General features: G+C 38.6%; 1 protein-coding gene across 6 annotated transcripts in view; it reads left to right on the top strand.

Annotated features, from left to right (window-relative positions):
- LOC128742843 (basement membrane-specific heparan sulfate proteoglycan core protein) overlaps positions 1–25,803 on the top strand; it is a 1,551,467-nt gene that overhangs the window by 113,452 nt on the left and 1,412,212 nt on the right. For all 6 annotated transcript variants that reach the window (XM_053839324.1, XM_053839321.1, XM_053839325.1 and 3 more), the window contains 3 exons: positions 23,340–23,883; positions 23,942–24,104; positions 24,179–24,333. In XM_053839324.1, coding sequence (XP_053695299.1) covers positions 23,340–23,883; positions 23,942–24,104; positions 24,179–24,333 — 862 coding nt within the window. The remainder of the gene's footprint in view (positions 1–23,339; positions 23,884–23,941; positions 24,105–24,178; positions 24,334–25,803) is intronic.

Raw genomic sequence — 25,803 nt, forward strand, 5'->3', positions numbered from 1 at the left:
TTGGGTGGAGGGGGGGGGGATGAGTTAATGTCCACGCTTGTCCACGGAGGGGGGCAGGGGGTTCAAAATTGGTATTTTTCTGTCCATGTGGTATCTGGATGGCCCCAAAGTTATACAAATAGTAAAAATACACAACGTTGCTGAATATAGTATACCTCTATGTCTGCTTGTTTAGGATCTGTAGAACTTTGATTATAAAAAACACCCTAATTTTGACTCCGAATTATTCGACTACCCAGACGGATACATTTTAAACATTTTGCTGTTAGTTTTGCTGCATGCAGACACCATTTTTCTATATGAAGAAACGAGAAAAATTGCCAGTTGGGGCCAATTGCGGTGCACTGCACCTCACGTGCTCCTTGCTTCGTTTCTGTGATGCCGGTTTATGCTGATCTATTTTCCTAACATGTTCCCAACAAGTTTATTGAAGAACATACGTTAGTTAAACAATGATTTGTAACTATATAACAATATAGCATTCAAAAACCTACACATGTTGTACAAAATACAACAGCGTGAGTAACCGAAGGTTAATAAAAATTGATGAAATTTTTTCAAGAAAGCTTTATTGATGTCAATCAAATAGAATGGCATTACAGGAAATTATGCATAGTTCAAAAACCTATAAACTAGACCTTTACTACGCAATGTATATGTTAAAGAATAATATTTCTTCTTATAACTTACTCTTACTTGCACTTACCTACATTAGTAACAACTTACTCAGCAATTTCATGAGAAAAGGAACTATAAAAATTGATAAGTGCTTTTATTTTGTTCACATTTTGTAAACTTATTCAATTTCCAAAAATATGTAAATATGTAAACCAACACACTACGCAACATTAACCAATAGATGAATTATTCTCCGAAGACATGTCGATTTCTATCTGAAATAGCAAGTAAGACCGTATAACAAAGGTTCCTTTCACCATTAGGTGGATTAAATCAGGGTTTTTGGTTGAATTCCTGTTTGGTATGGTCGGTTTGATAACGGGAGCTCAACCAAAAAAACTACAAGGTATGCAGCCCTAAGGGTTATACGAAAAGGTGACGTAGGACTATCAGATCATTAGATCAAAGACTAATGTAAACTGCATTTCTGGCATATGTATGTTTATGAAAATCTGTGAAGGCCATTGTTTAAGTGAATGTTTAAAAGAGAGGAGAAGAGAAATATTCAGATTCAATTCTACATTGAATGCAATCGTGGCTTTGAAAATACGTGAACGGGGGTTCATAAGTACAATGCCTGCAAACATTGAGACATAGAGAAAATCACTTGTGTGCATCATAAAGGTTGAACTAGTAACGAATGACCAGCCCACAGATTATTGTATTAAATATGATTATGCGTAACTTGACATGCTTTAATAATCTTACTTTAACTCGCTTGTGGCCTTTAAAAGGAGCATTGTTTACAAATAACATTAAAGCCATTAAAGCCATCGCAATTATGACGTGCCGTTGGAATGTCCTTCTCTTTTGACATGAATGGCAACAGGCACGTAAGTTAGCGGCGTCGATTCACTATCTCTTGCTCCGATTATGTTTTACTAGTTTACTTACACAGCTTACCGCTTGTTACATAGCAGAAATATGGCACATACGCAAAAATTTCTGTTTTATTTGTATGAGAGTCCTTATCCTCCTACCACAAAGGTGAGGAGTCTCAAACCATCATAAAATAAATTCATGCTTCCAAAAACCCCGACATGCTAAATTTGGTTCCTTTTGCTTGATTAGTTCTCGAGTTATGAGAAAATTTGTATTTTATTTGTATGACAGTCTCCCTTCCTGAAGAGAGGAGGGGTCTCAATTCACCATAGGAAAAATTCTTGCCTTTTGAAACTCCCGCATGCCGAATTTGGTTCCATTTGCTTAATTAGTTCTAGAGTTATGAGAAAATTTGTATTTGACTTGTATGGGACCCCCCTTTTTTAAAAAATGAAAGGGTCTTAGTGCATCATAGAAAAAATTCCTGCCTTCTAAAACCCCAACATGCTAAATTTGGTTCCAATTGTTTGATTAGTTCTCGAGTTTAATTTGTGTTTCATTTGTATAGGAGCCCCCCCCCCCTCTTACTTACTTACTTAATTGGCCTAACGTCTTATGACAAGGCCTGCGCAGTATAATTTCTCCATCTGTTTCGGTCCATGGCAACTGATCTCCAGTTCCGCGGGCACCCAGTGCTCGCCAGATCTCGCTCCGCCTGGTCTTGCCACCTCGCTCGCTGTGCCCCTCTTCGTCTTGTTCCTACCGGATTTGATGCGAAAACCATTTTTGCAGGATAGTTGTCCGGCATTTCTAGCAACATGTCCTGCCCAACGTATCCGTCCAGCTTTAACCACTTTCTGAATACTTGGTTCGCCGTAGAGACGCGCGAGCTCGTGGATAATTCTTCGCCTCCATACACCGTTCTCTTGCACTCCGCCAAAGATGGTTCTTAGCACCCGCCGTTCGAAAACTCCGAGTGCTCGTAGGTCCTCTTCTAGCAGTATCCACGTTTCGTGCCCGTAGAGGACAACCGGTCTAATTAGCGTTTTGTACAGTGTGCACTTTGTACGGGGGCTCAAATTGTTCGACCGCAAGTGTTTGTGGAGTCCGTAGTAGGCCCGACTTCCGCTGATAATACGTCTTTTAATCTCACGGCTGGTATTGTTGTCCTCTGTTGCCAGTGAGCCAAGGTATACGAACTCGTCGACTCCCTCGAACTCATCCCCGTCGATTACCACGGTACTGCTTAAGCGAGCCCTGTTGCGCTCGGTCCCGCCCGCCAGCATATACTTCGTTTTAGACATATTTATCTTCAACCCAATCTTCTCTGCTTCGCGTTTCAGTCTGGTGTACTGATCTTCCACCGCCTCAAATGTTTTGCCGACAGCATCCACGTCGTCAGCAAAGCAGATAAATTGACTGGATTTATTGAAAATCGTGCCCCGCATTTCGATCGCCGCTCGTCTGCGTTGAATAGCAGACAGGAAAGACCATCTCCTTGTCGAAGTCCCCTGCGAGATTCGAATGGGTCCGACAATCCACCCGAGATTCTCACACAGCACTGGATCCCATCCATCGTAGTTATGATAAGTCTAGTAAGCTTACCCGGAAAGCCGTTTTCGTCCAAAATTTTCCATAGCTCTTGTCGGTTTACGCTATCATATGCGGCTTTGAAATCGGCAGTTCGTACTACCGAAACGGAATTTTTCTTGCGCTGAGCACACAGCTGAGCGGGCAATATCATTGGTGTATTTATTTCATTCTTTTCAAGAAGGGAAAAGCCCGCGGAAGTGGAACTTTGTTCGACGCTCCTTCTTCCGTAGGCACAAAACCTTCATTTTTGCACCAACAGTTTACACCAAATGATACAATTATAAGCAGTTACATAATGAGGACTTAAATTATAACACAAAGTTCCTTATTATCTATAAGTTGATGACTAACACTATACATTTTGCACGTGATTTACTTCAAAGCATGCAGAAAATTATTTTTAAGGACAGAACGGGACAACTGGAAATCAAACACATTAAAACAACGGTTGAAGACGCGAGACATACTCGAGAGAGGCTCGTTTTGGCCATAATTGGTGCGTGAAGCAGGAAGATTGAGAAAGGGGTGAGATCGTAGGGATCGCCGACGGGTATTGATCTTTAGTTGTTGGAGTATATCTGGGCTGTCAATTTGAGAGTTTAGAATATCAGAGATGAACAGAGCCCTAGCAATATCTCGTCGTATAGCTAAAGAGTCAAGCCCGATCAGATTACAGCGGTGTTCATAACTAGGAAGATTTGAAGGGTCGTTCCAAGGGAGAAGGCGTAAGGCGTATCGAACAAATTTTCGCTGGATAGACTCAATCCGTTGGATGCTGTTATGGTAGTACGGTGCCCATACAACTGCAGCGTATTCTACTATTGACCGCACTAAGGAACAATATAGTGTTTTTAAACATTGAATATTGTTAAAGCTCTTAGTAAATCTAAATAAAAAGCCTAGATTCTTCGAGGCTTTGGTAGAAATATAGGCCACATGTTCTTTAAAAGATAATTTTGAATCGAGCAGAATTCCCAAGTCTTTTACACATGTTTCCCTTTTCAAAGATGTTCCAGAGACTTTGTAATCATAGCACACAATTGATTTCTTGCGTGTAAAAGAAATGCACGAACACTTAGAGGCATTCAGTACCATTCTATTCGTTGTGCAGCAGTCGGCGAAATTATCCAGCTGCGCTTGCAGAAAATCAGTGTCTGTGTTATTTCTGATAACGGCAAAGAGTTTAAAATCATCGGCATACGATGATTTCATGCATTTCAAAGCAAAATTGATATCGTTCAAGTAGAGGAGGAATATATACGGGCCTAGATGACTGCCTTGGGGCACACCAGACGTGACGGGGAATGGCGAAGAGATGATGCTACCTACTTTGACAGACATGAAACGTTCAGTGAGGTAAGACTTAAACCAACAAAGCATATTACCGCTTACTCCCAGTTGCTGAAGTTTGGCGACTGCAATCTGATGATTTATTTTATCAAAAGCTGCTGAAAAATCGGTGTAGACTGCGTCAACTTGAAGATGTTTTTGCAACGAGTGGGCTATAAAGGATGTGTAAGACACCAAATTGGTACAGGTTGATCGCTTGGGCATAAAACCGTGTTGAGTATTATCGATGTAGCCGGAAAAATTAAACGATAGGAACTCGAGAACTATAAGCTCGAAAAGCTTCCCACCTGCACAAAGCGAAGCAATCCCTCGGTAATTGGCTACGTTCTGCTTTGAACCTTTTTTGTGAATCGGAAATACGTACGACGACTTCCAGATGGTAGGGAAAACACCCGAAAGCATGGACGTATTGAAAATTTTTGCCAACGGGCTGCATAAAGTAGAGCAACATTTTTTTAAAATTATTGATGGAATGCCGTCGGGGCCAGGGTTCGATGAGCTCTTCAAGGTAGAGCAAGCATTCAGGATAATCTGGGTTGAGATGGCAGGGTAGGATCCAATAGCTGCCTTGTCTGGAACATTTGAGATGGCATTGCTCGAATACACAGCCATGCATAACCGACAAAGGAAAAAGCTGAAATAGCTTGGTTCGGAATCGCACTTTTCATCACAATTATCTCAAAATATCACTCATAATGTGTATCAAATGCAAAGTGCATGTGTGTTAGTGAAGCAGTTGGGGCTTGTTAATTTTTTTGCCAGCACATAGCTTTGTGCTTTCTCTGTGTGCATTTCGCTGCTGCGCTACTTGCCGTTGAAGCCGCTGACAAATAAACCGTAGGATTACCGACGAATGGCCGAAACACAAATGGCCGAATCACGAATGGCCGAAACACAAATGGCCGAAATAACGAATGGCATAATATACCAAATGGCCGTATCACGAATGGCCGAATCACGAATGGCCGAATCACAAATGACCGAAACACGAATGACCGAATGTATTCGACCGAAAATATTCATAGCCTTCAACCTGCGCAAACATTGGGTACATGCTGTCCTTACTCGCTGCCGCTCGTTCGGACTTAACTAAGGGATAATCCCTAATAGACAGTAAACCTAGGAAAATGCATGCACCTAAATAGTAGTGGTTTCTGCAGGGGGGCTGCCCCCCCCCGCAGTGGCCGGCGCTTCCGACGGCGGGTCACCGGCGCACACTCGCGGCCTACGGCCGTCTCGCCCTGAATCATCTAGGAAACATTTGCTACTAACACGGTAAATACGTCTCGCACCTTATAATGAAGATGTATTTATAATTAAGAAATATGAGATAAAAACCAGGTAAAAACAAGTTTATTACTCTATCACTAAAGCGCTAAATATTTCATTCAATATCCCGCCGTGTCCATCTTTGTTGACCGCACATAGCAAAGCCAACAGTTGTGTCCATTGTTGTTGAACACGGTTTGCTTTCCGCACGGTAGTTGGTAGTTGTCCTGTGAAAAATGAGTGCATCCGGCGATTCATCCGATGTTGCTGGTTTCAACGATGAAGAAAGTGCACCTGTCGTCAAAATTGTGTTGTCGCAGAGAGGAAAACCGATGCTTTCCATTGATGGGGTACTATTCAATAAAAACAAGCAGGTAATGTACGCAACTATTGTTGGTTCCCATCACCTGTCAATGACCAGGATCATCACAGAGCTGCGGGTGGAGCAAAAGGCTATAGAGAGGACATCCTTAGAATTCTTCAAGGGGATGTTCCGAATTCGCGCCGAGAAATAGACGAAAAAATCTACTCGAAATGTGTTAATGCTCACAAAATGAGCAACAAAAATTTTGTTAACGCAGTTGCGGTTTTATTAAGCGCTAAACAAAGGCGTTCCTAAAGCATGTTTTGTTTGTTTAATAGTAGTAGTTTGTTTTTTGTTTGATTAAAGTTATTTGTTAACTACTTGCCATTGCCAATTCATGGTTTTTTATTGAGTAGTTATTTAGGCATTCCGAAAAATTTCGGCCTTTCGTGATTCGGCCATTCGTGATTCTGCCATTCGTGATTCGGCCTTACGTGATTCGGCCTTCTGTGACTGTTATTGAAATTCGGCCATTTGGATTTCGGCCATTCGTGATTCGGCCATTTGTGTTTTGGCCATTCGGTACCAGCCCAAACCGTATCACCGCCGTTCGTCTTTTCGTGTTTTTGCTTGCTAGTGGTGGGAATAAGAGACCATCAAGCAAACAGTCTGTAGATAGTGTACGGGTACCATGCTCCCCATGTGTAAGGTCTGATATGTAGAGTGGTCAGAGGACGTTCCGACGAGTACTTAGATAAGTGGTGGTTTGGCTGTTTGTTTTTTAGGCTGAAGACTGATGTGTGGCGATGTCTTTCTTGTGTGCTGTCCGTTTTAAACCTTACACAGTCGCAGATTTTGCTGGCCCATCGGGAGGCTGACTCGGTTAATAATACAGTTTACAATTTTATACAATTGAATGTACTTTTAAAATATAGTTTATTAATCAGTATATGACTGCGATACATAAACAAGTGAAGAATCATTGCCACTATAATATATATTCTTTATATAGATTGTATATTTATATTACTCATTATCTAATACATTTACATATACATCATTAAAAGGGAGGGAAGGGAGCATCAAGGTATCGAATGAACCAAAGACTGGATGAGGGATGTGGTAACCAGCCCAAGTCATATAAGGTCGGAGAGGATTTTGACGCGCTCTTCTAGCACACAAATCATCACGCAAGATAAGTTTGCACGGCGAAGTTATGTATCTAGAAACCGGAGGTCTATGCTGGAAAGAGTGTCTTATATTCCCGTGGAATTATATAAGCGACATTGCTTATAGATCCACCCAACCCCTTTTGGTCCTTCACGAACAGCATTGACATGAAAGTTACTGGGTAGATAAATTCGATACTGCAGTAATTCTACTTGCATACATTGGGAAACCCTTGAGGTGATGGTGGCTATCCCCATACATACATACATACACAAGAATGTTTTCTATGGTGAATTGAAACCGCTTCAGGAGGGGGGAGGCTCCTATTAAAATGAAATACAAATTTCCTCAAAACTCGAGAACTAATTATTCAAATGGAACCATATTTGGCATGTGGGTGTTTTTGGAGGCATGAATTTTTTCTATGATGAATTAGGACTCCTTTCCCTTTTTAGGAGGGGGGGGGGCTCATATACAAGTGAAATACAAATTTCCTCATAACTCGAGAAGTAATCAAGCAAATGGAACCAAATTTGGCATGTGAGGGGTTTTGGAGGCAGGAATTTTTTAATGATGTTTTGAGACCCCTCACCCCTGTGGTAGGGTGATAAGGTCTCTCATACGATTGTATAACATTTCGACGAATACCATTTCGCGGAAAACCAATTCGCGGATGACCATAACGCGGAATATACTGTTTCGCGGAAAACCATTTCGCGGAAAACATTTTCGCGGAAAGTACCATTTCGCGGAAAGTACTATTTTGCGGAAAACATTTTCGCCGAAAGTACTATTTGGCGGAGAACCACCGCTTATTCAGTTTGAAAGCCGCAAAAAGCGGCTTCGCCTCTTTGTATTCAACAAAAGTTAAATCGATACGAGGACTAGGGAAAACTAACTAGGGGCCAGTAGACCTAGGAAAACGAATAGACCTAGACAGATGTGATCTCTGCGGGGGGGCAGCCGGCGCTTCCGACGGCGGGTCACCGGCGAACACTCGCCGTTGCCTGCGACCGGCTCGCCCTGAATCATCTAGGAAACGTTTGCTACTAACATGGTTTTCCGCGAAACAATATTTTCCGCCAAATGGTTTTCCGCGAAATGCTTCTTTCCGCCAAACAGTTTTCCGCGGAATAGTACTTTCCGCGAAAGGGTTTTCGGCGTCTTGGTACTTTCCGCGAAATAGTACTTACCGCGAAAATGTGAAATGAAAATGTTTTCCGCGAAATGGTATTCCGCGAAACGGTACTCCGCGATATGGTCTTCGGCGAAATGTTATTCAACCCTCTCATACAAATAAAAGAGGAATTTTTGCGTAAACTCAAAAACTAATCGAACTCGAGAAATTTTAGACACTTTCATAAAATATTAATCAATAACAAGACCACCAAAAACTATTAATAGTAACATTAGATAATTCAGCGCGAGACGGCCACAGGCCGCAAGTATTTAGTGTTCCGCAAAATGGTATTCGGCGAAATGGTTTGTAATGATGGCGAATATTTAAATGCTATCCGCTTTATTTTATCAGGCTAAGCAATAAGGGGCGTTGTTTTCTACTTTACTGTGAGGAAAATTTGAATGTTAAAACACCCATAAACTCCCCAAAAACATGCAAAACTCAAGATTGTGATAAAGGTCATCCGAGATTCACGATTTATGTACAACACAGTTTAATTTGTCGCAATACGAAGTTTGTCGGGTCAGCTAGTAACATAGTAAAATTGTATGTCGGCAAAGTATTTTTATTGGCGAAAGAAGAAGCAAATAGGCTGAATTTAAGAAACCTGCTGAAAATACCCTCCCGTACCCTACACTACCTTTTTTTGCTGCGCATTCCCAAATAAATACTTTGCCGCTATATAACAATATTGAAACGAATGTAGCACTTATAACCTTTAATGTGTTATAACTATTTTCTTAAAAATGTAAGTAATTTTATTCAATAAACATCAAAACCACTGTTTTTCCACTGGGACGTAATCAGGCTGAAAAAACCAGCAGCAATCACTTACGCGTATCCGCTCTTGATGATGGTTTGGAAAACACACAATTATGACCACGTTTACACCTGAGACACCTGAGAAGACAACTCAAGCTGTGGGGTTTGGTATCCCGAGCCCCCTACTTGGGCGTGAGGATCCAGACCCATTAAAACCCTACTCGAGTCTCCAGCCTCATTCCCCCCTGGCGCGTGAAACTCTTCCATCTTGTTGACATAGGGGTGTGACTTCTGGTGCTAATGTATATGTACGATTCAATGATACACTAGGTGGGCTTCTGGTGCTAATGTATATGTACGATTCAATGATACACTAGCGCCAGCAGCAAGCTGTTGTCACTGCAAAGCTAGTTATCTTCAATGAGCCGGTATCTAGGCAATACCGAAACATTATCCATCGGCCTCTCTTTTGATTTGTTTTTGAAAAGCATCTAATCCCTGTGCAGGCTATTTCGGCCGGTCGGATTTAAAAAAAACATAGACACCACTATAGAAAATGGGCCCAATTTAGCCGCAGCGACTTCATCATTTCTCGCGACTATAACTCAAATTCAGTAGTGTTTCATTAAGACCAAAATACACGCCGATATTCAGTAAATATAATTCTATCAACTGGTATAAAAATCTTGTCTCGAATGAATATAGTTTCAACGTAATTCCTGAATATTGTTTAGACTACCGCTTAATGGGCTGGAAATACCCTCCCGTACCCTATGTTGAAAATTGCGATTCGATCAAAATAGTATATTTAAAAAAATCAAGCCATTTACAAGATCAATGACTTTGACTTGTAACTCAATCTTTATATGAATGTGATAATAATAAGCAAGTTTATTATAGCAAATTAACAGTACAATAATATATTTAAATGGGATTTCCTTCAAATAATTACATCACGCGGAACAACCAAAACTCGGACGGTTGCTTTGAGATCTCTCGGCACACTAATTGTCTTCTCTCTATACCGCTTCGTCATGATCATTCGTCGTCCGTCTCTTTCTCCCTAACATGAATGGGTCCATATTTAGCTTCATGAATCAGTATAAACGTAGAATAATGAGTTTTTTACTCGTTGGTCCGAGGTGATCAATTTCACTCGACTGTTCAATTTCGCCCGAATCGACGGTACTTTTGCAACAATGGACATTTACTCTTGTTGTGTCCAATTTTATTGCATCCGAAACATCTGGTGGTCAATTTTTTAGACTTTAGTGCAAAGTTGTGACTTTTCTCTTCTTTGGGTTCATTAACTTCTGTGTCCAGGAATACCTGCTTTAATTCGGCGATTGTTTTCTTACAGAGACCTTCATTAGATTGGATCATTAGTGACCCCTTGATAAATTTGTACTTCGTCGGTATAGCAATTAGAAGGGCATGCACTTTCTCTGCATGCGAGGTCTTAGCACCCATACGATCCAGTTCCCTTAGCACTAAATCGTTTGTAGGCTCTTATGCTTTATAGCAAAAAGACGGTCTCGCATATTTATAATTGCGGCTGTAACAAAACGTCCATGACTTCTTTGGCATATACCACACCAAGGACCTTGTTCAGCACTTCGTTGTTGATCAGCATAATAATTTCATCCATGGCTTCAATATCTTCGTTCAATCGCTTCTGCAGCTTTTCCTTTCTTGCTGCCTTCTGCTCAGGAGTAGCTCCTTCTACTGGTTTGTAGAACGTTTCCTCTATCGGCGTACTGAACAGTGTGTATCAGCTGCATTTTTGCCATGCGATGCTCCACACGCCATTTCCAGTCTGGGAAGGTGGCTCGGTTGCCATCGAAGATTCTTTCCCGATCGAAGTCAACAGCAGTCAACGGCAATGTGAACTCGTAGCCACCGTTCCGTCGACCGCTGCTGCCGTTATTACTAACCGCCATGTTGGCAGAATCGAAGTACAGTCGATATTTGTATAACGCGGGTAATTGGCGCCGCGTTATACAAGTACACGTAGCATACAGAAATTGAGTTAATTGGGGCTATACCTGAATTTTACGAAATTTTTAATCAACACGACCAAGGTTCCTTTGGGAAAGGTGTCAAGTATATATTTTTCCATCTTACAGGTGCTCGGTGAGACAGAAAAAAATCCCTTCTTGGTCTTCAGAGCTTCCGGAACATCCGCTGAATTTTCATTTTTGTGAAGTCTTCTCATAGCTTCAAAATTCAAGTCCCTACGGCTTATTATTTGGCGTAGTAAACGTAAGCGTAAGCGTAGTAAAGTAAACAATCCGTGCTATTGAGAAGCCATCCGGATCCGGACCAAATCCAGAACATCCGTAAAAGTGGTCAACGAGCGAAAATTGTTCTTTGAGTTCGGAATTATGTTTATTCAACCTCGAATTGAACAATGTGAAATAGGAATATAAATTCAGCGGTTTGTGACTCAACCTGGCCACTATGAAATGCATCGAAAGATCCGACATTAAATGATTAAAATTGATGACATATCTAATGCTCTATTCAGTAATTTTTTTCTAATTCAGATATATTGCAAAATTGAAGCCAAGCAAACCAACAGTAAAATGTTGAGATCAATCATTTTGTTGTAGATATCATTTTTCTTCAAAAGCGAAATATAATAATAATTTTTCTGAACTCTTGTTTTTCAAAGATGCTAACTTTTGAATGCATGGTATTAATATCAAAATATCAAAAAATCTGCTATGAAAAAATACTTCATATTGTCAATTCAAAACAACTTTCGTATGTGGCTCTGAAGCCCGAAAGTTAAGGCCGTCTGTAGACCCGTTAGAGGGTTAATTTCTAATTTTCTATACATATTCATTCAAGTCTGTAAAAATTATCTTTTGTGTTTACATTATTTTTCTATAAATATTATAAAACTAAATAAGGTGTGCATCAAGTAACATAAATGACGCTTACATGTATTTACGCACCCAAGGAAAGAAAATATAATTATTCTACACAATACGTTGTGAATTTTACTGGCAAATAAGGATTTTGAGGAATACGGAACGGATATTTAAAAATATAGTCTAATATAACATCTATACATCTACAATTAAGTTCCTGAGAAATTAAATAATGATTATTGTGGCAGTAGAAAGGCTAGGTCACGCCGCTAGGTGGATTAATTCGGGTTTTTACTAATTACCCGACCTTAGTTACTTCAAAAATATTTTACCAATTTTAACCAACTTTACCAATACGAAAATTTCAACGGATATTCCGGAACCTCCAGTAGGCCAATCCGTAACTTTGTGGTTTCCGTATATCACTTAGAGAGTTAACTGTTATATGCTCTACAACTTCTCAAAAGATCACGGTCGTATCTGTTCAAAATCGTTCAAAATTCGAGTTTAGCCCCAATTATAACTCAACTAGCTGACCCGACAAACTTCGTATTGCCACAAATTAAACTGTGTTGGTCATAAATCGTGAATCTCGGATGACCTTAGTTAGGGGAGTGTCGTCGTGGTTGGGCCACGTTTTGGAATTCGCCCATAACTTTCGTTTCAAAAGGAATTTTGGAAATCTAAATACATCGTGGCAAAGGTCTAAGAATAAGGTATATTTCTGGAAAGTTTTGAACTAATTGCTTGAAAAATAAAAAAGTTATAGGCATTTACGTGAAGACAAAAAATGTTGTCATAGTCGGGCCATGTTGTATAGCTTGGGCCACAGCAGAAAATCTAAGACATACGTATTGAAATTTTATACAGAGGCATGAAAAGAATGAATTCCGTGAACAACGGCTCATATATGCACAAATCCCCTATTTTTAATTGCATTGCTACAATTGCCTTTTTCGAATTGTACAACTACAATGAAATAACAACAAAAATATAAGTATTTATCGTATTAATTTTGCTTCATTTCAACACATTTTACGTGACTGACATTCTCTAGCGATTATTGCGCTTCTGCGCTTAAAATTATGGTGGCCTAACCATGACTACTCAAGTGACCCGACCTGTACAAATAGCGCTTTTCTAGTAATTCACCTTAGCCTTCCCAAACACCTTACTGGAGGGGATTTTTCTATAGTCTACGTGTGCAGCACAACACACTTCATACATTTTCAAAATTTATCTCGATAATTGCATTTCATGAATCATTTCCTGAAGAAAAGTTCATTGCGCGTGGAAAACTTTTTTTTGGAAGATTAAGTCACTGAATTCAGTACGGGTGTTTTGAATACACGATTGAAACTCACAATATTGTGAAAAGTTAGCTATCACAGTAAGAAGTTTTGCAATGATTGTATCATAGATATCATGAGTTACTAAAACTGTAAAATCGTGATGGCCCGACCATAACAGTGGTCCGACGATAACGACAATACCCTACAACCTTGAGTTTTGCAAGTTTCTGGGGAGTTCATGGATATTTTAATATACAAATTTTCCTCACAGTAAAGTAGAAAACATTGCTTAGCCTGATAAAATAAAGCGGATAGCTTTTAAATATTCGCCATCATTACAAACCATTTCGCCGAATACCATTTTGTGGAACACCAATTCTGGGTTGACCATAACGCGGAATATAGAGTTTCGCAGAATACCATTTCGCGAAAAACCTTACGCGGGATGTACCATTTCACGGAAAATCTTTTCGTAGAAAGTACCATTTCGCAGGGGTGACCCAACTGAAGGAAAGTAGTAGAGGTCAGTAGATCTAGGAAAATAAATAAACCTAGATAGAGCTGATCTCTACGGGGGGCTGCCTCCCGCAGTGGCCGGCGCTTCCGACGGCAGGTCGCCGGCAACACTCGCGGCCTGTGGCAGTCTCGCGCTGAATTATGTAATGTTACTATTGATAGTTTTTGGTGGTTTTGTTATTGATTAATGTTTTATGAAAGAGTCTAAAATTTCTCGAGCTCGATTAGTTTTCGAGTTATGCAAAAATTTCTGTTTTATTTGTATAAGAGTCCTTACCTCCCTACCGCAGGGGTGAAGGGTCTCAAACCATCATTAAAAAAATGACTGCCTCCAAAACCCCCCACATACCAAATTTGGTTCTATTTGCTTGATTACTTCTCCAATTATGAGGAAATTTGTATTTCATTTGTATGGAAGTCCCCCCTCCTAAAAAGGTAAGGGGTCCCAATTCATCATAGAAAAAATGCATGCCTCCACAAACACCCACATGCCAAATATGTTTCCATTTGATTAATTAGTTCTCGAGTTATGAGGAAATTTGTATTTCATTTGTATAGGAGCCCCCCCTCCTAAAGTAGGGAGAGGTTTCAATTCACCATAGAAAAAATTCTTGTCTCCAAAAACACCCACATGTCAAATTTGGTTCCATTTGCTTGATTAGTTCTCGACTTCTGAGGACATTTGTATTTCATTTGTATGGAAGCCCCCCCTCTTAAAAGGGAGAGAGAAGGAGGGAAGGGGTCTCAATTCACCATAGAAAAAAAAGTTGCCTACGAAAACACTCACATGCTAAATTTCGTTCCATTTGCTGGATTAGTTCTCGAGTTATGCAGAAATTTGTGAATCATTTGTATGGGAGCCCCCTCTCTTAGTGGGGGGAGGGGTCTCTAACCATCATAAGAACCTTCCCTGGCCCCAAAAACTCCTATATGCAAATTTTCACGCTGATCGGTTGATGATGATGATGATGATGGTCCCACCTCATACCCCTACAACGGTTTGAGCGAGACGATTTATCTATTATAGTATTTATGTGATAACAATGTAGCCAGGTGCAAAAGCAAATAACGAACTGGCTTCTAATACAGACATATCAAACTTTCAAGTGAATATCAACATTTTCCAAAAATGTCCAAGGCTCGTCTCCAACCCGAAAATTATCTGGACTTGATTAGGAATTGAACCTAATATTTAGCAGCACAAGCTGGTCAGAGTTGGTTCTAGATAACGATCTAGAACTACGAGGGAGATCCTGCAGAACTTTGGTGCTCGATATACAACTCCGCAACAAAGCGATGGTAGGTATACGAGTTCCAAAGTCCACAAGCAAACCCAAGCCTGTCCAGCTTCCGCTCCTTTGTTCAGGACTTTAACCTGATCATTCAATTTCCAGATTGTGTATGTCTGTTCTCGCGCGCGTGGCTCAAACATGTGTATTAATAACAATTTCAAATCCATCATCATCAGTGAACATGATAACTTACTATATCCACTAAATATACAAAAAATAACTAAATAAACAATCTTCTTAAATTAATACAAAAAATCATCAAATTGTGTCTATAAGGTAGATTTTATGTGTGAAATGCAAAGCCTTTTGAATTCCGCCATTGTTGCTGCACGTTTTATTTCTCTGGGCATCGAATTGAAATAATTTATTCCTTTGTACAACAGAGAGTTCTGTGATCTTCCAAACAAAAAATGTGGCGTTCTTGCATCTTCCGCGTTTCTAGTGTTGTACGAATGCAAATCTCTTCCTCGTTCAATTCGGTCACACAAATATCGAGGTACCATCCCGTTAAGAATTTTATATAGAAACACCATTGTCAAAAAATAAACTCTTTGCTTCACAGAAAGCCATTGCAATGCGTCCAGCATAATATATGAGGAAGTGTATCTATTACATCTTAAAATTAATCGCATAACTTTATTTTGCAAGCGCTGCAACTTCAATATTTGCGTATCGTTTGCAAGGAATAGGATGGATGAGCAAAAATCTATATGTGGTGAAATGATTGACTTATATAAAAGAATTTTACTACTAATCGTCAATTCATTTTTTAAACGGCACAAGACACCGTACTTTTTCGCCATTTTTTTGATGACATTATCAATGTGAGACTTAAAGGTTAACTTGTCATCAATGGTTACTCCAAGATACTTTAGTTCATTTACGCGGTCAATAGTCTCACCATCAATTTCAACGTTTACGTCTGGCTTGGAGTTGGCTGAAATGATCATATATTTTGTCTTGCTAATGTTGAGCTTAAGCTGTTTAAATTTCAACCAATTCGAAAGATAATGTAAATCTTGGTTTAAATGTGTGACAATTTCATTAGGGTCCTTAGCCGCAATGAATAGAACAGTGTCGTCCGCAAACAAATTTATGTCGCAGAACCGTAAAACTCGTTTCATGTCATTGATATACATTATGAACAAAAGGGGCCCCAATACACTTCCTTGCGGTACACCAAGTGTGTTGGCAAGGGAATCAGAATTCAAATTATCAAAGCGAGTTTTCTGAGTTCTGTCACATAAATAGCTTTCAAACCATTTATATGCCATTCCTACAATACCAAATCGCTTCAAGGTTTGTAACAATAAGGGCCTAGAGATTGTTTCAAACGCGCGTTTTAGATCCAAAAATACAGCAAGAATAGTTTCTTTAGCTTCGATTTTTTCTTTCCATTTTGCTAGCACCAGGTTTAATGCAGTTTCACAAGAGTGTCCCTCTCGATAGCCTGATTGCTCTGGAATTAGCAAATGATTATAATTTAAGTAATTCATAAGCTGGCCTTTGATAACAAGTTCTAAAATTTTTTCTAATGTGTGCAATATGTTAATAGGACGGTACTCTTCGGCTTTATCCGTTCCATTAACTTTGGGAATAGGAATCACAAGTGACTCTTCCCAAACTTTAGGCACGTGCCCAGTTTGCAACGATTCATTAACAAGGTCCAGCAAGTCGTGTCCAATGACATGAAAGCAATCTTGTATTACTTTTGCGTTGACATTGTCGATACCAGCCGATTTCTCTAAAGAAAAACAAATATCCTTCAACTCTGCAAAAGTAATAGGGCGAAATCCATCAAATCTTATATTATTAGAAATCGGCTGTATTATTTCGTGAGGTTCACTGACCAAATCAATACTTTGATTGATCAGCTGAACACTATCAACAAAATAACTGTTGAATTTATTCGCTATTACTTGACTCGATTGTTCTTGTGTTCCATTGAAAGTTATGGACCGCGGAGAATTATCTTTACTTTGTATCAACTGTTTTAAAATTTTCCATAACTCCTTGCTGTTATTTTGATGGTGATCAATCTTCCGTTGAATATAATCACATCGAGCCTTTTTCAAGGTGCGTGAATATATGTTACGAGCGGATGTGTACCTAGCCCAATCATCACTATTATTACTTCTACGAAACTTCTTGTACTTTTTATCTCTTTCAAGTTTTAAACGTACTAGATCTAAAGAGTACCAGTTGTTTGTGTTACGTAGTTTCACATACTTATCAAAAACAAGCTTATTGGTACACTCTTTCAGCGTGTTGGTAAGCACAGCTGCCTTATGGTCCAAAACACCAGTTATTGGGAGAAAATCCAAGCTTCTCGAAACAAGCTGAGACACTGCCTGCTTCGAATATCTATTCCAGCACTTTATCTTTACTTTATCATCACAGGTTTGGTCCTTCTCCATTAAAATAAAAATCATGGTCAGAAATATTACAATTGGCCTCTGTAACAGAATGGACCTTGTCAAAGTTTGAAAACACGTGATAAATTAGTGTTCGACTGTGTCTGGAAATTCTAGTAAATTGGCTAACCGTTTGCCTTAAATTGTAAAAATCTGCTAATTGCTTTAATTGGTTCGAATTTGTTCCATTAAGCCAATCAATATTAAAGTCACCCGCAATAATATTTAATTTATTTAAGTCAACAAAATTATCCCACCAGTTGTCTAAAATTTCCAAAAAGCGCTGATCATTTGAACTAGGGGAATGATATATTACTCCAACATTTCCAATCGTCATGCCTCTTTCAACTGAAATACCTAGAAACCAATTGTTCTCAACGGATTCGTTTGTACGAATGTTGAATTTAACTGATTCCTTGGCGTAAATAGCAACACCACCAGTATGTCTGGAATGCGAAAGGCAAAAAGCAACTTTATAACCCTGTATTGATTGTATACTATATTGATTGTAGGCATCAGCGTCCACTATATGAGTTTCGGCTAGAGCTACCAACATTGGACGTTTTATTTCTACAAGATGTCGCAACGCAACATAATTTGTAGATAAACCAGCAATATTCAGATAGACTATTTCTAACTTCCTATCGCATTGTGATTTCTTTTGTTGCTATTTACTTGACAATATGTTGCTTTTTCTTTTTTCATACAGTCTCCGATAAACCGGACACTGTGAGCTAGATGCTGGATGTTTTACGTCCAAATTCATTTTAAGTACTTTATTTGATTTTGTACAATTCACGCAATTAAATTCAGTTGAAGAGCAATCGGATGTTTTGTGATTTCCACTGCATTTAGAGCATGCTTCAGTATTTACACACTCTGTGCTTTTATGACCAAATTCTCCACATTTAAAGCAACGCAAAACATTGACGGCCTCTTTAACAGGACACTTATCCCACCCGATGCTTACTTTACCAGCATTCATCAGGCTGTTATAAGTGTCCTTGTCAACTTCGATTACCATGTTAAATTTGTTATATTTAAAGCGTGGATTTTCATATTGTGCAATAACTTTGACCTCGTTGATGCCGATGTCATCGTTTTGACTTTTAAGCAAGTCTATGAAGACATCGGAGGAATGTTGATCACTCATTCCTACAATTTTAACCTTCGGTTTAGCAATTGTAGGAATAAAAGCGTTAAACTTTTCACCCAAATTGCTTTGAATGTTATTTTTCACGACTTCAATGTCATCCCCTATTGCACACTCAGCAATAATCGAACCGTTTTTCCCGTTTCTAAAATTACTAATCTTATGTTTTTTCGGATCTAAATTACTTTTCACAAAACATCTCGTTTCTTCACTAGATTGAGAAGACTCGACCGGTTTGATCACAATGACTGGTCGAGCTTTACGGTTCTCTTTTTTCTGTACATTATTCGATTTATTTCCAGCTGATCCCGCTAAAACACTCGCGTAAGTTTTATTATTGCTCGAAAAAACCTCGTCATAATTATCAACAATCGCTTTATCTCGACTAAACAACATTTTCTTGCTGGGATTTGAGTCCGATTCAGAGTGAACCGTTCTCTCATTTCGCGACATTTTTCTATTCATTGAAGCAACATTTCTATCCCGATCGATATTATCAAATATAGCTTTTTTGAAATCATCAAGTTTTTTGGCCACACTGGATTCAAGGCGTGCCATACTCTCACGAAGCGAGTTACTGATAGATTTCAAAATACTATCAATACCGTTAGAAATTGCGTTGTTTATCTGGTTTTCAATTCCACTTTCGTTGTGTGCAAGCGACTGAGAGACAGATGATAATGTATCCATCATCGCAGTCAACTCACCACGAAAAGCGTCATCTTTACTACCGTCATCTCGGGCTGATAAACACGATCCACATTTAAATACAATATTTTCGTTATCATTCACAATTTTCGCTGCTATCTTGGTTAGTGGTGTACAAGCTCTGCAAAATACAGATTTGCATTTACCAACACAAGCAACAGGATCATCGCTGGCCCGAATAACATTACCACATTTTGCACACTCCATGCCGACTTCCATACACACGCACGCCGGCTGGACTCGTCCAGCAGCAACGGCAGGCACTCAAGGCAGTGAACAATGAAAAAAAAAACGCAACAATGAAATTTCAAGCAGCCGCCGGCCGTAGCGTCTACTTGCATAGGCGCTATGTGCGGCGCTGGTTTAGAAATAAATCGTTTAAAAAACAAGATAAATGAAAAGCATGCAATGAAACTTTTACTTATCTGTCGATGTCACTAAATATGCCGTCGGATCACTAGCAATAGATCACCAATAGCACTTGATTTCACACAAAAAATATACTTTTAAACTAGACACAAATGATACGCAAGCTACCATGTTCACCATATCATCAAGAATTCAGTAGTTTTCGATTCTATAAGGAACATTCCGGCAGACAGACAGAAATCCATTTTTATATTAATATTTTTTTGAAACGATGGTTCTACAATTGATGAAGGGACGGTAGGGAAAGAAATGAAAATTTTTTGGTGAAGGTGGGGAAGAGCGGAAAGGAAGGGGGAGGTATTGGTAGCTATGCTTGACAAGTAGTCATTTTGACTCCTACCTTTTGTCCAATACTGGAAGGTGCATGAGTCGAACCAAGCTGTAATCTGAGATTACAACCGGATTCGAACCCACAACACCCGCCAGGGCATGTGGTTCGCTGGTACTTGTACCTTTGAACCATAGAGGCGCTGGACTTAGGTACAAGTACCAGCGAACCACATGCCCTGGCGGGTGTTGTGGGTTCGAATCCGGTTGTAATCTCAGATTACAGCTTGGTTCGACTCATGCACCTTCCAGTATTGGACAAAAGGTAGGAGTCAAAATGACTACTTGTCAAGCATAGCTACCAATACCCCCCCCCCCTTCCTTTCCGCTCTTCCCCTCCTTCACCAAAAATTTTCATTTCTTTCCCCTACCGTCCCTTCATCAATTGTAGAACCATCGTTTCAAAAAAAATATTCACAAATTTGCTTTTTTGACATCGTACCAGATAAAAACGCGCACCGGTAATGAAAAATTAATCACAAACAATTTGTTTTGACACTTCGCTGCAGTGTGATGGCGAGGAAACTATTCGTATGCAGTAGGCGGCGTTGTGCAGTCATTATATTAGTAGTGCGTACTTTATTATGACCAACTAAAAATTGACTATTTCTAGAACTATACAATAAATTGATCAAAATAGCTAACGTTTATATTTAACGATACATAAATCGTTTAAAGCATTGAAAATACTACAATTTATCCAAATATATCGAGTTCATATGTTTGACAATAAAAAAGATACCGCGTGTTATATAGTATGAGAGCGGGTGCGTACTTTATATTGTCCATTACTGTACATGCTACATGCGTTGTATGTAACATTTATCAAAGTAGTAACATTGCATACGTTCAATTCTCAAAAGATTGTGCATTTGAAAACAATTTAACAAAATCTAGAACACAAACTATTGCTTTCCTGCTACCTTACTGAAATTGAAGATTGTTTTGACGTAGGACTACGTCTTTGTTTACTATCTGCGACTGGGTATCACTTTGTGAAAACGAAAATAGAAGTGTAACGTTGGAATGAAAGATTTCAAATTCTAATAACTACTAAACTACTGAACGAAACTGAACAATTTATATGTCGTTGGAAAGATAAAATGATCAGCAATTTTATGGAGGGGCGAGAGAGCAATTTTATGCCGTAAGAGGGGGGCTCCTATACAAATGAAACACAAATTTCCTCAAAACTCGAGAACTAATCAAGTAAATGGAACCAAATTTGGCATGTGGGGGTTTTGGAGGTAAGAATTTTTTCTGTGGTGTACAGAGGCCTCTTACCCTTCTAAGAGGGGGGGCTTCCATACAAATGAAATGCAAATTTCTTCATAACTCTAGAACTAATCGAGCAAATGCAACCAAATTTGACATGTGGGGGTTTTGAAATATAAGATTTTTTTTATGGTATACTGAGACCCCTTCCCCTTTTAAGAGGGGGGGGCTCCCATACAAATGAAATACAAATTTCCTCATAACTCGAGAACTAATCAATCAAAAGGAACCAAATTTGACATGTGGGGGTTTTTGGAGGTAAGAATTTTTTCTATGGTGTACTGAGACCTCTTCCCCTTCTAAGAAGGGGGGTGGGGCTCCTATACAAATGAAACACAAATTTTCTCATAACTCGAAAACTAATTAAGCAAATGGAACCAAATTTGACATGTGGATGTTTTTGGAGACATGAATTTATTTTATGATGGTTTGAGACCCCTCACTCCTGTGGTAGGAGGATAAGGATTCTTATACAAATAAAACAAAGATTCTTGCGTATGTGCCATATTTTCTGCTATGTAACAAGCGGTAAGCTGTGAAAGTAAACTAGTAAAACCTTCTCGGAGCAAAAGACAGTGAATCGACGCCGCAAACTTACGTGCCTGTTGCCATTCATGTCAAAAGAGAAGGACATTCGAATGACATGTCATATATGCGTTGAACGTGCTTTGGCTACAAATAACATTAAATTTGTAACCAATGGCCTTTTTAAAGGTCACAAACGAGTAACAGTAAGTTCATTTAAACATGTTAATACAATAATCTGTGGGCTGGTCATTTATTACTATTCCAACCTTTATGATGCACACAAGTTATTTTGAAAAGAAATCTATATCTCAATGGTTGCAGGCGTTGTACTTATGAACCCTCGTCCACGTATTTTCAAAGCCACCATTAATGCAATGAAGAATTGTATCTAAATATTTCGCTCTTCTCTTTTAAACATTCACTTAAACAACGGCACTCACAGATTCTTATAAACATGCACATGCCAGAAATGTACTGTAGTCTTTGATCTAATGATCTGATATAGTCCTACGTTACCCATTCGTACAACCTTTAGGGCTGTATACATTGTAGTTTTTATTATCCATGGTTTCCCACGTTGAAGGGATTTTACCAATTCAATCCTATTTTATCAACAGCACATTTTTTCACTACACTTCTAATGAAACGGCACGCATGCGTATTCATACAGAGTCGTATTATAACCGAACACTACAGCTGTAGCACATTTTTCCAACACAGATATCAAATTCGCCGAGGTTTAATCGTCTCGCAGTAAAGAATTTGCGATATGTTGGGACTCTTTCTGGCGTACTTCCCAAGCAAGGACATCGAAATGGTCTAGGTTTAACCGCGGTGTTAAGAAATCTTGTTGAAATGAGGAAACTTGGTCACTTGTTTTGGCTTACTTCCCAAGTACAGATATCAAACTGGTATAGGTTTAGATCATCGCAAAGAATCTTCCAACCAATCATGAAGCGAGAATTCTGGTAAAACATAGGTTCATTATTTTCAATTTTTCAATAGTTCAACATAAAGAATCCATACTTTTCTTCATTTGGGTCAATTCTTAGAAGATTTTACGATCGATTGGTGTAAGAATATTGAAAATCGATCGGAAAACCGCTGAGCTATTAGCGCTCAAAACCTTTCATTTTTCGTGACGTTCGCATTTTTCGATTTTTTGGAATGACACCCTATCTCAAAACTTGCCGTAAGACGTAGTCCTACGTCAAAATAAATGTTACCCTTCTTTGCAAAAATAATCAGTTATATTATTAAATGAAAAATTTGTTCGATGCTGTTCGAATATATTTGGATATATTGACTGACACTGAAAACTTTCAAAATAACTTCAAATCAAGAACTATATAACAATGATCTATAAGACTATACATACCTGTAACCATACTTTTTTTTTAGCAAAGCGATGCCGATTTAGTATTTGATGATTTTAAAATGTACTCTGTATCGGCTACCGGCACGGATGGAGACAATCGGAAACTTTTACAGTCTGGTACTACGAAAACAACTAATAACAGTGTCGAATACAATCTTGACGCGAATACGGATATTATCAATTCTGAGGACAGTTCTATGATAGTTGAAGGTGAGGACGAAAACTGGTTAATGCGAAGCGTTTATAGAATCAAGCGAAGCATTGAAGAGTTGTTGTCCCGCAAAAGCAACCCCGTAAAGCAATTCACTAAAATTGGACGCAAAAAAAAATTCCTTAAAAGAGTCAAAGTAGCAAAAGGAGAGTTAAGCGCTGATAATATATTCAAAAAGAAATACAAGAAAGTCGAAATGGGAAAAAAGAATGAAATATCCAATGTTTTTGAGGCCAGTATCAATAAACGCTTGAAACACAGAGAAGCACCTCGATTAAGAAGACATTTTGATGAATTAACGGATGATGAAGACTCCGAATCTGGATCAGGTAGACCTGAGAATCCCGATTATGAATGTAAGTAATAAAATTTATTTTTTTTATCGTTTAATCATTCTATATTCATTTTTTGTAGATAAATTGACTCTTACCGTGTTTGAGATTTACAATCGGCATTTCGATGATAAAGACAGTAACAGATTCAAAAAAGTAGCAAACGATGTTAAAGAAAAACTCGACGCTTTGCTTGCTGACTTGGATTCAGAGGCAAAATTTACTAGCGCAGTGCATAAACTAGAGTGAGTTGTAGACTTATTACATTGTGCTATCTGCAGTTCTAAAAAAATCCATTATAACGTATATGTTGTTTTAGACGTGATCCGGATGATGAGCGGGAAACTTTTGTTACATTCGAAATCAACGTGAATAAAAGCATATCTAAGCATATAATCGATCATTATCTTCGTGCGGCTATCATACAAGGTTACGAAAACTTTGATATGAAAGGATACAGTCTAACTACCGAAGGTAATAACTTGATCAAAATATATACCTATGGACCATATCGATCCAATGGCATGTTAGGTGTTAAACTTTTGACAAAATTTGGATCAAATCCGTGAAGTCGATTGCATAGGCCTTGGATACTTCGAGTGGAATGTTCCTAATAGGGTACGGGTACGGGAGGGTATTTCCAGCACGCTACTAAATTCGGCATACATTACCTTTTTTGGCTGCGCTTTCCCAATTAAAAACCCGAATTAATCCACCTAGCGGTGTGACTTAGCCTTTCTACTGCAACAATCATTATTTTTAATTTTCTCAGAAACATCTATTATTGAGTTGACTCTATTTTTAAACATTAGTTCCTTAGTCCTCAAAATCCTTATTTAATAGTAAAATTCTTGTGAATACATACATACTGCGTGCAACATACATGAATACATACTGCGTGCAATAATTATATTTTCTTTCCTAGGGTGTGAAATATTTGTAAGTGTCATTTAATTTACTTTATCAACACCTTCATTTTTATATTTAAGCGATTTAAACATGTATGTAAACACAAAAGATCTGTAGATGGCCTTAACTTTTGGAGTTTCAGAGCAACATAAAAAGTTTGTTTTGAATTGATAATATGAAAAATGTGTTCATATAAAATGAGAAATGTTCATATGAAAACGACAAATATGTAGTATGTACAAATATCTTGATATTTTCACCACAGTTTTCTGACCATGCGCTCAAAAATAATCATCTATCAAAAACTAGAATTTTGCATAATTACAAAAATAATTATTGCGCGAATATTTCCTTTTTCACGTTTGAAAAAAAGGATATCTAGAACAAAAAGATTGACCTCAAAATTTTTCTATAAGTGGTTTAAATGCTTGACTTCAATTATGTAATATATCTTAGATGAAAACATAACTGGGTAGAGCATTAGACATAAAACACGAAACAGAGAAATTGGGCTTTTCCTTAGCTGGCACTTCTTCAGATAATTAGTTTTGCACAAAACTTGAGCTTCTTTTGTATATATTTTCATGAACTTTATCTCATCGTTTTTACGTTGTTGCCTGTTAGAGGGTTAACGAAACGAGAGGAGATGAAAGAAATAGCGTAAAAGTAGCGCCATAAGCATGCTTGAGGTTGGGAAACTTTATCGTTTTTCAGCGCTTGCCTTTTTCGATAGTCGGTCAAAATTTGTTTGAAACTTGTATAAATTTATTTGGGAAAATCTACTCATTAACATTTTCAACCCTATACACCACTATTCCTAAATACTTAAATCAACTGCTTTTCTTTGCTTCTGCTTGTCTAGTCTGATTGCAAGTAACAGCAAGTGAATAAAATGACAAATGAAATATTGGGACGATCTAAAAATGACGTCCACTAAATTTCTGCTTTTTTAGACCCCCCCTCCCCCCTCTGTCCGATTGTGTCACAAAACTCAACCTCCTCCCCCCCTCCTTTGAACGTCACACAAACCTAAAA

This window comes from Sabethes cyaneus, chromosome 3, assembly GCF_943734655.1.
Source record: "Sabethes cyaneus chromosome 3, idSabCyanKW18_F2, whole genome shotgun sequence".
NCBI classification, from domain to species: Eukaryota; Metazoa; Arthropoda; class Insecta; order Diptera; family Culicidae; genus Sabethes; species Sabethes cyaneus.